The sequence below is a fragment of the Hyperolius riggenbachi genome, chromosome 1, assembly GCF_040937935.1.
Source record: "Hyperolius riggenbachi isolate aHypRig1 chromosome 1, aHypRig1.pri, whole genome shotgun sequence".
NCBI lineage: Eukaryota > Metazoa > Chordata > Amphibia > Anura > Hyperoliidae > Hyperolius > Hyperolius riggenbachi.
In genome coordinates this window covers 519,115,619-519,128,868 of record NC_090646.1, presented here as the reverse complement: position 1 = coordinate 519,128,868, position 13,250 = coordinate 519,115,619, and the positions used below count along the sequence as shown (strand labels likewise).

At 42.6% G+C, this 13,250-nt stretch overlaps 1 protein-coding gene across 7 annotated transcripts in view; it reads right to left on the bottom strand.

The window, feature by feature from the left end:
- Positions 1–6,506: 6,506 nt before the first annotated feature.
- The window catches only part of CAMKK2 (calcium/calmodulin dependent protein kinase kinase 2), a 130,496-nt gene continuing 123,752 nt past the window's right edge, over positions 6,507–13,250 (bottom strand). For 6 of the 7 annotated variants that reach the window (XM_068245139.1, XM_068245159.1, XM_068245198.1 and 3 more), the window contains one exon: positions 6,507–10,220. In XM_068245139.1, the coding sequence (XP_068101240.1) occupies positions 10,148–10,220 (73 nt within the window). In that variant the 3' untranslated portion in view covers positions 6,507–10,147. Of the gene's footprint in view, positions 10,221–12,971; positions 13,001–13,250 lie in introns of all 7 variants that reach the window. The other variant, XM_068245148.1, reaches the window with a different exon arrangement.

Here is a 13,250-nt window from a genome sequence, read left to right as displayed (position 1 = left end):
ATTGTTTCCTAGGGCAATGGACAGGTAGAGCGCATGTGAAATGGGCAACTGGACAGCACAGAATCATCATCTCCCACCTTTCCCAGGCAAAATCCTCATTACCCCCCCCCCCCCCCCCAGCCAGCATCCTTATCTGCTGCCTTACCCTGGGCAGCATCCTCACCTTCCCCGGGACAATATACTCATCGCCTACCTACCCCCCCCCCCCCCTACAGCCAACATCCTCACCTTCCCCGGGACAATATACTCATCGCCTGCCTAACCCCCCCTCCCCCCACAGCCAACATCCTCACCTTCTCCCAGGGCAAAATACTCCTCTCCCACCTCCCCCTCTACTCCTCCCTTCCCACAGGTAGCAATTCTTATCTCCTGCCTTCCATCAAGGAACAATCCTCATCTCCTGCCCCCCTTACTCCATCCAGCATCCTCATCCACCACCTTCCCTTGGGCAGCATCCTAATCTTCCTCCCCCAGATAGCATTCTTATCTCCCGCCTTCCCTCAAGGAAGAATCCTCATCTTCCACTCTCCTGCCTCACTCCAGGTAGCATTCTTATCTCTCACCATTCCCCCCCCCCCCCCCCCCCAACATCCTTATCTCCTGCCTTCCCCTGGAAAGCAGTCTCCCCTCCTCTCTCCTGCATCTACATTTACCACATTCCCCTGGCAGTATTTTCACCCCCCTCCAGCCCCGGCTGCATTTATATTCTCACCTGCCTTAAGTCTGCTTCACACTGCAAAAGCTTTTTAAGAGCTGGTGATTGAAAAGCTCTTGCTAATGCAATACTATGGGTGATTTTCATATAATCACATCACTCAAGTGAGAACACACATTACATTAGCAAGAGCTTTTAAAATCACAAGCACTTAGTAAAGCTAAATATACAGTATCTTCAGTTCTTATACAAACACAACACTGAGTGTAGTATAGTTCAGCAAATAAAACTTTCAAAACATGCATAGAACAGATGCTTCCGGTGGTAAATGGGGCAAGAATGGGCAGTCTGACTAATCTGTGAGGGTAAGTCACACTGTTCTGACACTTCTCCCTTGTGCCCAGCAGTATGCTTTCAGCATTTTGTGTTAAGCCTTGTACCCACCCGATAATTTTGGCAATATAACCCAACGACATTCATATTAATCATTTAATATGATTATGTTAAACAATGTTAGCCGTCGTCGGGTAACATCGCCTGAAATGTTGCCCCCCACAGCGACCGAGCATCGTTAAGCGATGGGTGTGGTAGATCAGATCGTTAAGATCCCCAACGACTCTGCGCAAAATGCCGAAACCACTACCTTCCCATTTGCACCCGTCGAGAACAGGAAGAGGCGTCGCTTAACGACCCTCCTCAAGGGGACATCACTGGACTCTTCAGGTGGCAAGTACATAGCTTTAGAATAGCTGATCTGAGGGATTGGACAAAATGTTTGCTTTGCTCGCCTATGAATGAGCCTTGAGCGCTATGATCATTGTCTTTACTTGACCCATTTTTCATTAGGTACTAACCGCTGCATACCAGGAGAAAGCCACATGACCAGTTGCTTTGACTATGCTCTGAACCAGCCGGACAGCCCTTACTATGTAGGGTCAATGAGAAGCAAAAAAATTCTGAGTTGATGCAGGATTGTGCAAATTTTGTATGCAAATATGTTTAGCTTGAACATAGACCAATCATTTCCTGCTGAGGAGTTATTTGATCCATTTCAAGCTGCACCAATGAGTGTAACTGTGCAGATTTACAGTATGATTCTTATATTTGGCCAATTGATGGTGTGTATGTACCTTCCACATTTCTTATCTGTACTCCCATTTTAATCTACTCCAGTATTTTGTGTCCTCGCTGACACAGGTGCTAACCAAGGAATTGGCAGTTTCCCAGAGAGGACAGCTCAGACTGTGATATTTGAGTTGTGGCTCTGTTTAGGACAAGCATTAGGCTTGCACTGTATAGAGAGTTTCTTGTTTATTTAGGAGCTCATCCAGTAGCAATGGTTTTGTTTATTTTGTAAATGGCTAAATAGAGACTGGTGCTTGTGGATCATGGAAGACTATCCAGTATTGCACAGTTACAGATTGCACAGGAAGCTCATGATGAACCAGGACTCACAGGAGTGTTAAGGGCTAAAAGAGATGGAAAAAGCCCTCCAGTGCCTGTCCCAGAGAGTAAATGTACCTGCTACGATCACATTCCTTTATTGAGCATTTCTTATTTTGTCTAAGGCTTACACTGGAGCTTAGAAGTTGGCAGTTGGGCAAGTAGCAAGGGCAGCTACATTCAGACCTAACATTTAAATAACACAGCTTCAAATTGGACATAAATGGAACTCTGATCTGCAGGTTCTCAGCAACTAAATGTGCCAATCTTTGTCACAGGACACATTTGGAGCAAATATCAGCTTTACAACATGTAAAAGATAGATGGGAATTAAAAATTAACGAAAGTTAACTTGCTTGTTGAAACAAAGGCCTCAATTTACTAGCATCATGCTGGAGATAATAAGGCAAGGGAAAACTTACCTCCACACAGTGAGAGTTATCTCTTCATTCCTTAAGTTACCTCCTCTGTAGTGGTTAGCTCCTCGGTGGTTATTTTCACACAGTTAATTAACAGCCTGTCTTTAACTTTAGCATTCTGGAGTTATTTTAAGGATTGAAGAGTTAACTTAAAGACAGAAGAGTTAACTTTAGGTTTGCCTGAGGTAAAATGTTTCCTGAATAAGACATACCTCAGCACCATGGTGATAACTATAGAAATGTTATTAAAGACAGGAGATAAGCTTAGTAAATTGAGACCCAAGTGTGGTCAAATTCTCACACAAGACCTTGTATAATCCTAATAGTGACTGGCTCGCCATGAGTCAGATTTTATTTAACTGAATATACTTCATCCAAACATAACAACGTGGACACTGACAGTATCTGACATCTGTCATAAAGCAACATTTGTTTGCAAATTGCTTCTAAAGCTAATTGAATGCTCATTGTTTGGTCCATGTGCTCCCTTTTTGGGGAATTTACCTACAGTATTGCTTGACCATTTGACACATTTAACGTGACTTCCATTAATTACCATACGTCTTTAACCACTTGCCGACCGCACGCTTATACCGTGCGTCGGCAAAGTGGCAGCTGCAGGACCAGCGACGCAGTACTGCGTCGCCAGCTGCAGGCTGATTAATTAGGAAGCAGCCACTCGCGCGAGCGGCTGCTTCCTGTCAAATCACGGCGGGGGGCTCCGTGAATAGCCTGCGGGCCGCCGATGGCGGCTCGCAGGCTAAATGTAAACACAAGCGGAAATAATCCGCTTTGTTTACATTGTACGGCGCTGCTGCGCAGCAGCGCCGTAAGGCAGATCGGCGATCCCCGGCCAATCAGCGGCCGGGGATCGCCGCCATGTGACAGGAGACAGCCTGTCACTGGCTGCACAGGACGGATAGCGTCCTGTGCAGCCCGGCTTACCAGGGGGGGCCAGGTAGGAGAGGGAGGGGGAGGATTTCGCAGCGGAGGGGGGCTTTGAGGTGCCCCCCCCCGCAACACCCGGCAGGCAGGAGCGATCAGACCCCCCCAGCACATCATCCCCCTAGTGGGGAAAAAAGGGGGGCGATCTGGTCGTTCTGCCTGCACGCTGATCTGTGCTGGGGGCTGCAGAGCCCACCCAGCACAGATCAGCTACAACAGCGCTGGTCCTTAAGGGGGGGTAAAGGGTGGGTCCTCAAGTGGTTAAAAAGGTTAGGCAGGGATCACACTGCTTTGCATACATTGGGCTTGATTCAGAAAAGGGTGCCAAGTGTTAGCCCGCCAGTGAAAAGCCACTTTGCATGTGCTAACATGCTTTGCACGTGCTAACTACGGTGCTAAGTAGTTAGCACATGCAAACTACTTAGCACTGTAGTTAGCACATGTAAACTACTTAGCACGCTAGTTAGCACGGTGCTAAATAGTAGTTTGCACGTGCTAACTACAGTGCTAAGTAGTTTGCATGTAAATGTTCACATGCCTGAGAAAAATGAGAGCCTATTGCATCATTCAGACATGGTGTGAGTTTTCTCTGATTTTTTTTTTTGTCTAGTGGCTGTGGAGAAACCATGAATGGCTTCCCACAAAAATGCATAGTAACATATGAGAGCATTTTTAAAATGCATTCAAGCGTGAGCCCTGCTTTAGTGTTAAAGGACCCTCAATAAGGAGCCTAACGCACGGTTAACACTATCTCCACCACGCTGCAAAGGGCAATATCATTGCAACACGATGCAAGGGCACTTACCATCTACTACATTTGTGGTGCAACGATTTCCATCAGAATAATGTGCAGTATGCGGTGTATTATCGGCTGATGTGGGATGTAACAGTAGCATTATAAGCAGAAGTCTATGGACTATTTACTCCAAAATGTGCCATGTGACTTTTCAACACTATTGCATTGGGATCCTATTTTTCAGGATGCGCAACGTATATAGTGTGAAAGTAGCCCAAGCCTCATTACTCTGGAGGTAGATGTGTTTCATAGCAAACAACTACACTATTACACACAAGTGATCAATGGCTATTTACTACTTCACTACTCAGAGCGAAGGCAGTAAGCTGCTTCCTGAAACCACAAATGGAAGTATTGAATATATTAATCAACAATGCAGTGCTAAATACTATTGTGAAAGTTCAATAATAAACAATTGTGAAAGTGCTATAACCTCCAGAAATGGTCAGGTTTCTACATACATTATTGTAAGAGTCCTTGCGCGGTTCCATTCATTATTATTGCACATCCATAAATTAATGTAATTTGTAAGTCTCTTACTGTATAATATTTGCTTGAAGAGGTGGAGCTAGGACACACTTATCATCTAGTAGCACTCCAGATCATACTATCAGGAATTCTAGGCCCCTGACTTCAGCATATTCTGGTGAATCAAGCTGATCTGGTATCAGTTTCCTCAGTGTCAGATGCTCCTTTCTTTTGCATGGGACAGCAAAGATAGAAATGTTGAAACAGACAAGGGTCAATACCAGACTTTCCATGCTGAAGTTACACTACTACTTGTGTAATCTCCTCAGCTCTGGTCATTTCAGACTATATTACACGTTTGAGATGTAAGGGGAATTATGGGTCATGATATACAAGCAACCTGTTGCTTCGACTAGACTTTATAACATTACAATGTAGTTGCCAGTGATAGCGGCTAGCCACTAAGTGCAAGCTGTCTCTTCAAGGCCATCATCTTGTTTGTCACTTGCGCACCAGACAAGCCCTGGGTTGCTGGGGGTATTCTATACAAGAAAGGCTTGATTTAGAAGGGAAGGGCTTAGCCTATCCTTGCCATTTCAAGTTCTTTTGTGACGGTCTTAAGATTAGGAAAGTCCAAGTATTTTTGGAATTTACCAAGAAAAAAAAAAAAAGCGTTCAAACATTGTTGGTGTTCTTAGTCTGGTTCCACTATATGTGGCATGATAGGTTATCTATCTATAGGAAATCTGTGAATGGGCAATAATTTCTATAAGCAGGGTAGACACCAATACAGATCCATTTACAACTCACCTCGGACCACCCAGAAAACAACTGTGTAGGATTTCATAAATTATATATACCTTATATACTGTCGTATAAGCCTAATTTTTCAGCACAAAAATGTGCTTAAAAAATACCCCCTCAGCTAATACGTGAGGCAGTGGAGCAGAACAGATAGTGGAGCAGGTTTTGTTACTGGCAGACGATTAGAAGGCTCGTGCACTAGTGTTCCTGTTCTTGTCAGCTGGCACCCTGCTGTGTGCCCGCCCCCCCCCCCATCCCCTGCAACATGGTGTGCAGAGTGTGCTGCTCAAGACTACCTGTGTCCCCTGGCTTGTGGAGCGGAGTGTGCCAGCAACATATCAGCGGTGCAATGTTTGGGCATTCATCCTGTGTGGAAATTGCTGTCTCATATCTATGACACCATCTAGTGGCGTCTTGAGACACAGCTGTATTAATCTTGGGGCTACTGTGGAGGTGGCTATACTGCTCAAGTGCTCTGATGATAATGTATGTGGAAACCTGACAATTTCTGGAGGTTATGACACTTTCACAATAGTACTTTATTGAGGGAAAAGCAGGTACCTCATATGCATATATATATATATATATATATATATATATATTTATTATTATTTTTTCAATAATTGAAAAGTATGTCACATGATGAGTCTGGTTTTGTATCAATTTGGCAGAAGCCGAGCTGTTTGTTATTGGATATGTGAGACGCTGGTAACTGTACCAATATATAATAGAACCACAGCCTAATCCACGAGCCTCTGTTAACTAACAGTAACAAACTATACCTCACCAACCTAATAAAGCCAAAGATTATCTTCACTGGGGATTACTATTACAAGGTTGTATAAAAAAAGGTTAAAATGGGTGGAATACATAAAAAGCCATTTGTAGTATTTTTACAACAAACATTTTAAGTAAAAAAGAATACAATATTACATTTTACATTGAGTACATAAACAGGCATTTACATATGCAGCCATTTTCATTTTCATGTATTTTAATGTTATTTTTTGTGCCAGGATGTAAGTCAATAAAACCATCCTTAAGAAAAGTTTAAAGAGATACATTTATACAAAAAGAATAGGATAAAAGTGGAGCCGTAGCTCATAGCAGTCAGAGACCATCTGCCATTATTAAAGTGGAGAATAGCAAACCAGTTTTATTTGGATGAATGGCCAGCTCCAGCCACTGCCTTAAGTCAGGTTTGCCTATGAACAAATGTTGGTGCACTTCTCTGACCATTAACTGTGTGTCCTGAGGTAAACCCATTACAGTTAGTATTAGCTAGGACTGTGTTTCTCAAATCGTGGTCAGTTGTACCACAACCTGGCCTCAGCTGTACAGCCACACGGGCTCAACTGTAGCACCTTCTGGGCTCAGCTGAACCACCCTCATGAATTCTGCCATGCCCCTCTAGTGTTTAAAGCTTTCCCTCTCACCATCAACCTACATTGCTCAATATATACTAGCATTTTGACTTGACATAGTCATTTGAGTGGGATGGTGATTCAGTCACATCTGTGAGGCCTGATGTCCACCAACATATAACCAGTCTTAGAATCATAGGTGGGTGTGGCTTTGAAGGATATGGCCATGCCCCTTTTCCACATACATAACCAAACCATCATATGCACAGTTCTCTATAGTCTGGGCAGGCATAGCTATAGTTGCTTCTGCAGACAAACTGCATTACTAGAAAGTTCTGACTTCAGATGAACTCCTACAGCTCTCAAGTGCCTGTTTTTCCAGACAAGCACTATAAAGAGAATGGTAAGGTTTTATAAAATACAGTCTTACCTTTTGTGACCACGGTAAAAAGTTTGAGGCAGAAACAGAGTCACTTTAAAGGGAACCTTAAGTGACACATGACATGATGAGATAGACATGTGTATGTACAGTGACAAGAAAAACAAAATATGATGTGTTGCTTTTCCTCTTTCCCTGCCTGAAACAATGAATATTCAGCTATACAACTGACAGTTTTTCTCCAGTCAGGACCCAGCTGACTATAGCGTCCCTTATTGATAATGAATTACAGCCATAAAACACTTTCATGTCAGAGAACTGAGCTTCTGAGAGCAGTGAATAGATTAAAAAGCTCAATAGTTTATAGATGTTAGCACTCTGAGACAGGGACAGTGTTAAATTGAATTGAGAAAAAAAACAACACTTTTTTTTTTAAAGTTTTTGAACATCACTTAAAACGGGGGGATATCTAATATATATATATATATATATATATATATATATATATATATATATATATATATATATATATATATATATTTTAGGAGTAGGAGGATAGATATACTTGTTTATCTCATCAGTTTATTTTCACTTAAGTCTCACTTTAAGGCAGGGTTCAAACTGCAAGCCCTTTCCTGCAATTGAATTTGCATTTGCACTTAAAAAAAAATGCAACTCAATGGGATCATCCCCACTTAAATGAGAATTTTTCATGTAGGGACTAAAAACTCAAAGCAGCACAACGTAATTTCGCACATTGTGTTCTTCTTTCACTGACAACCATTAGCTACTTTGGAAAAATGCATGCTTTGTAATGCGCATAATTGCGCACAGTGTCCAAAAATGTACGCTTTCTGAGCAGACAACCATGAACCCTCCCTAAACTGCATACATATGAATTGGCCGCCGGGAGACTTGGGCACAGGATGCAGCCGGTATGGCTTATCCTGCTGCTGCACAAGTTCCCAGCGGCGTTAAATACTATTCCCCCTCTAGGTCCACGTGGATAGTGGGCCATGATGTAATTCGGCTTCCAACTATTGATGGAGGCCGAATCAGTGTTTTAAATGTAACTTCTGCTCCGTCTTCTGACGGCGCCGAAGTTACTCAGTGTGCGCCGGCGGAGCACTGCCCCTATGGTGGCGCTGGCTGCTCCCAAATCTCCTGCGCTGTAATTACAGCGCTCGCCCTGAACTTGTATACCCCTGCATTGTCCTCGTTAGCCTACACTACAGTAAGCAAGTTTTCTTACTAGACTCCAAATACATGAAATCATGAGGGTTTCAGCTTACCACCTACAGCAGTGATACACATTCCCCACACTTTAGGAAACACTGGTAAAGATCTATAGAACTCTAGTGCATTATCATTCATATATTTAAACAAACAAGATACAATGATTGCACCACTTCAAAGGGAAGAATAAGAATATGCAATATGATGCTGTGTGTCTGAAACACAATGGCACTGGCATGGCTTGAACCATGGAAGCCTGAGGATGAGGTTTTTTGATAAGAAGTTTTTAGTACAAAAAATGAATCTGTGTTTTAGCTTAACATCAGGATTGTAACAGCGTGCTGTGCAGGCTAATTCGAAAACACATGTGAGGTTAGCGTTCATATACCATCGAGACACAGAAACTCAAACAGGAGCCAATCACTGGCTTCCAAAGCACAGATTCACTGCTACTGTATATACCAAAGATTGCACTACATAAACAAACAGATCAGTTTCAATAACCGGAACAAAGAAAAAAAAAATATAGGCGTTTTTTATTCCAGCCAAATTCCTGGTAAATTCCGATGGTCCATTGTTAGTAATGCCAGGGATTTTCTGCTGCTCCAGTTAGTATAAAACAACCCTGATAAATGTAATCGGCTTACCAATACTGATTCTTGATAATTGGCACTGATGTTCCTTCACTGGGAACACTCACAAGGCCATTCGTTAAGCAGCGAACCAACCACAAGCTGCCCTCCTTCCCGCGATATAATTGGCAACTCACTGAATGGCAATACTAGAACTCCAGCAGGCCATATTGGACGTAGTATGGTCAATCTTGGATATCAAATTTGTCATTTTTGCAGTGCTTAGTCTAAGTAACTCAACTACCATATCAGAATACAGCTATTATACAGAGTATAAATGAAGAGCAAAAAATTGGCTTAAAAGTAAAATTGTCCATGCAGCAAAATATGTATACGTATATCGTTACGGATCCAGATATGTTACAAAGATTCAAAAGCCCCACCTAGTGGTTTTAAAACCATATTAAAAGAACCGCAATAATGGCAAAAAGCCAGAAAGATGGGCAAGTCTGCTTCCGACCAACACTATCCAACGTACATCTGATAACGAGCATCAGATTAACTCTCAAAAGCACACAAAACACTTTGGTTAGTGTAAACTATATTAAAATGCAACTGCAAAAATTCTAAAAAGGACGATCCAACAAGTCCTCATTCAAGTGCCCCTCAGGTTGGGGATTAAAGTACATTAAGGTGTTGTCAGACTGCTGTCTGAGTAAAGTTGAGCCTCCTGACGCCTCAGATATGTGCACGATATGTCGTATTTGGCATCGTTAAGACATATATGCTACAAGCCACTTGAATCTTTTCTTTTTTTCCCCAATATATATATTTAATACAAGCACCGTCTCTGGATGAGCTGCCTCCAGCAATGATCTGGAAGATTAAGCCCATAGCTAAGAGATTAACAACTGAACAACCCCAGGCAGGACATTAAGGTCTTGAGAGCATGCAGCAATATAAGGTGTTTGAGGACAAAGCATGCACACGTCAGTTTTTACAAGGCGCGATCACCAATACGCATCTGTCACAGATGGTAACACCAGACATGTTATAATAGCGATCCTCAAGAAAGGACTTCATCCTCCCCAACTTCCAGCAGGTCGTTCTCTCTCAGGCTCTCATCGCTGCCTTGGATCCTGTAGAGTAAACACAAGTTACAAGAGTTCCAGAGATGTGAGATGTGCATCGATGTGGCACAAAGGACAGCATTCCCACATAGCAGTGCAGTCTTAAGCTGAATACCCACTGGCAGATGTGGCCAGATGGGTCGGTGAACTCTCATTTCATCTGGCCGCATCTGAAATTATCATTGGTGGCGGTGGAAATAAATGATTATGTAAACGATCGTTTACACGATCATGGCAAACCAAGTCAATGAGGACTGGAACGCTCCTCAACGGCTTAATTGGACTAATTAAACGATCACCACGTGTGTCATATCAGTCAACATCGTTTAACTAATTTTCATTAAACGATGTTGCACAATATCGTGAAAAATGTGTTTATCGCGCAATATCGTTTGCAAAAAATCACTTGGTGGGTATTGGCCTTAACTAAACAGGGCAGACAGATCTGAGAAGACAACAGATGTGCTAAAAGGCAGAGCAGGTTAGTTTGAGAATGCAATGAATATATATATGCTTTTAGTTTTGGAAAAATTAGACTGTAAATGTAAGCGCAGTCCAAGAAAAGGCCCAGCAAAGAACACATAACAGCCTTCTTCCAAGTCACTCCCACACAGACATATTCCATCCAGGTGTTTACATATGTCATCTAATACGCAAGGATGCATAGTATTGCCAGTGTCACAGGTGTCCTAGTTGTGATGCTTTAGGCTTCCATATGTTTGCCACACTTACACATAGTTTAGGCATAGAAGAGAGAGAACATCTGCCTGCATGCTTTAGACTAGTGTTGTTGTTGTGCTGTTCAGGACTAAAGACACCTGAATCTGAAGCCAATGTTCCCATAGAGAGGGCCGCAGTGACCAGACTCCGCGCGGACAGACTTCCCACGCAAATGCCAGGACACAGAGTCATCAGTGCTGGACACATTTCCATCCAAAGTATAGCTTGTTTATATAACAGAGTGCAGATTTCAGCTGCTGTGGTCCCCATTATAGAAATGTAATTTAGTAATCCTCAGCTTAATATATGACGACACCACTCCGGTTGCTGCCTGCAGTCAAACATTGCTCAATAAACAAGATGTGGCAACCACCCAGGGTTAAAAACCGCAACACAGGCTTTGTTTTCCTTGCAACAGGGGGTTCCACACATTTTATTTAAAACATATCACATAAAAATTTGAGTACAACAGCTTACATTTGAGGGTCCATGCAAACTGGACCCTCCTTGCATGAATTTGCATATAAGATATATGCACTGACAGCTTGTCAAGTGCACCTTATCAATAAAACCTTTAGCTGGTAATGGAGAATATAGCCCATCTCTCCTTCAGAAAGATAGGCAAGCATGCACTGTACCTTATATGCTTGTTTTACATCAAACTTGCTGGCCAGTGAAACCAGAAACCCAATACTTTCTTTTAAAGATAAGAAAAGCAGAGGATTTCAACAATATCAGTCCTCAAATGTATTTCTACTGCCTGCAAAATAAACATCAAGAGACACAGGTGATTATTCTGATACTGGGCAGTCTTATTACCCTGTCAGGTTTGACAGCTTAGTAAAATGAGGCCTCATTTAGTCCACCAATTGTTACGGAGGCCTGATTACTGACAGATACACGCACAGGTGTCCAGTTTGGCATCCACATGTTTTGGTGTCTTGGTGCTGTATGGTGCAGTTGGAAGGTGGAGTAGAGGCATGGCTGGAGCTTCCTGTCCAGGTAATTGGATGGTTTTTACTGGGTTTTGAAAGTAGTAAAAGCCTACTATGCAGCTTAACCACCAGCATGTCTGCATAAAACAGACTTTAGTTTTCCTTTAAAAGCTCCTGTTGAGGCATACTGGGAAATAGTATAACTGCCTGAGAGAACAGTAAATGAACTACCACAGTTTGTGCACAGTGACTACAATGTGGTCAACCCAGGTTGGTTTTGTGCTCTTGTCATTCTATTTTTACAAAGACCCCTTCAAGTAGGCACATAAACAAAGGGATATCAAATTCACTGTTGGTAAATGGCAGGAGCTAAACTAGAGTCCTATTCCTGTACGCTTGTAAATTATTCATATGCTTGAAACAAGTATTCCGGCCCCAGAGCCCATTTTCACAGCAGCAATACTTTAACACACTGCTGTTATAAAATGCAGCATAATCTAAATATGGAACATACACACTACAGCAAGCAAGCGTTTAAGCTGCCAGTGAAATAATCAAGAGGATGCATCTGTAACACAGACATTCTCAAGGGTGACAATACCAGTTATAAGCAGCCATTATACGTCCCTTTACACCTCAGTCTTTAGAGATCCAGCCACCACACTCACTGCAGCTCTCTGCTTAGCATAACTAATCTCTCCTCAGGCACCCAGCCTGAGCACTTCCCCATGATCTGGCACTTCACAGTGTATTTCACAATTCCTGTAGCCAGGCGATACCGGTCGCTGGTGGCTGGTTGGTGTAATGGTTAAGGGCTCTGCCTCTGACACAGGAGACCAGGGTTCTAATCTCGGCTCTGCCTGTTCAGTAAGCCAGCACCTATTCAGTAGGAGACTCCCTAACACTGCTACTGCCTATAGAGCGCGCCTTAGTGGCTGCAGCTCTGGCGCTTTGAGTCCGCCAGGAGAATAGCGCAATATAAATGTTATTGGTCTTGTCTCGTCTCCTGTGACACTGTGACAACACTATGCAAAGCTTTGTTAGGTCAGGAGCGCAGAATGTTAGACAGGCATTGAGATTGTGTCTGAAGCATTACACTGGTTACCTTTTGCTGAAATATTCCCTGACTTTTTTCTAGAATTAAAAAAATTAAAAACAAATGAACCTAAGAAATACAATATTTGCACATTGTTGATGTTCAGCATAGCAAACTGCATTAGAAATGTATCAGTTGTCTCCATGTGGTATAGGAAGCCATTTTGTATGCAGAAGATGTATTACCATTCTCAGTGTTTACTATGTGCCTCACAAACTGTTCGACAGCTGACTCCAAAGGGCTGTTTTTAGGTATAGGCAAATCAGGCAGATGCCCGGAACAACATCT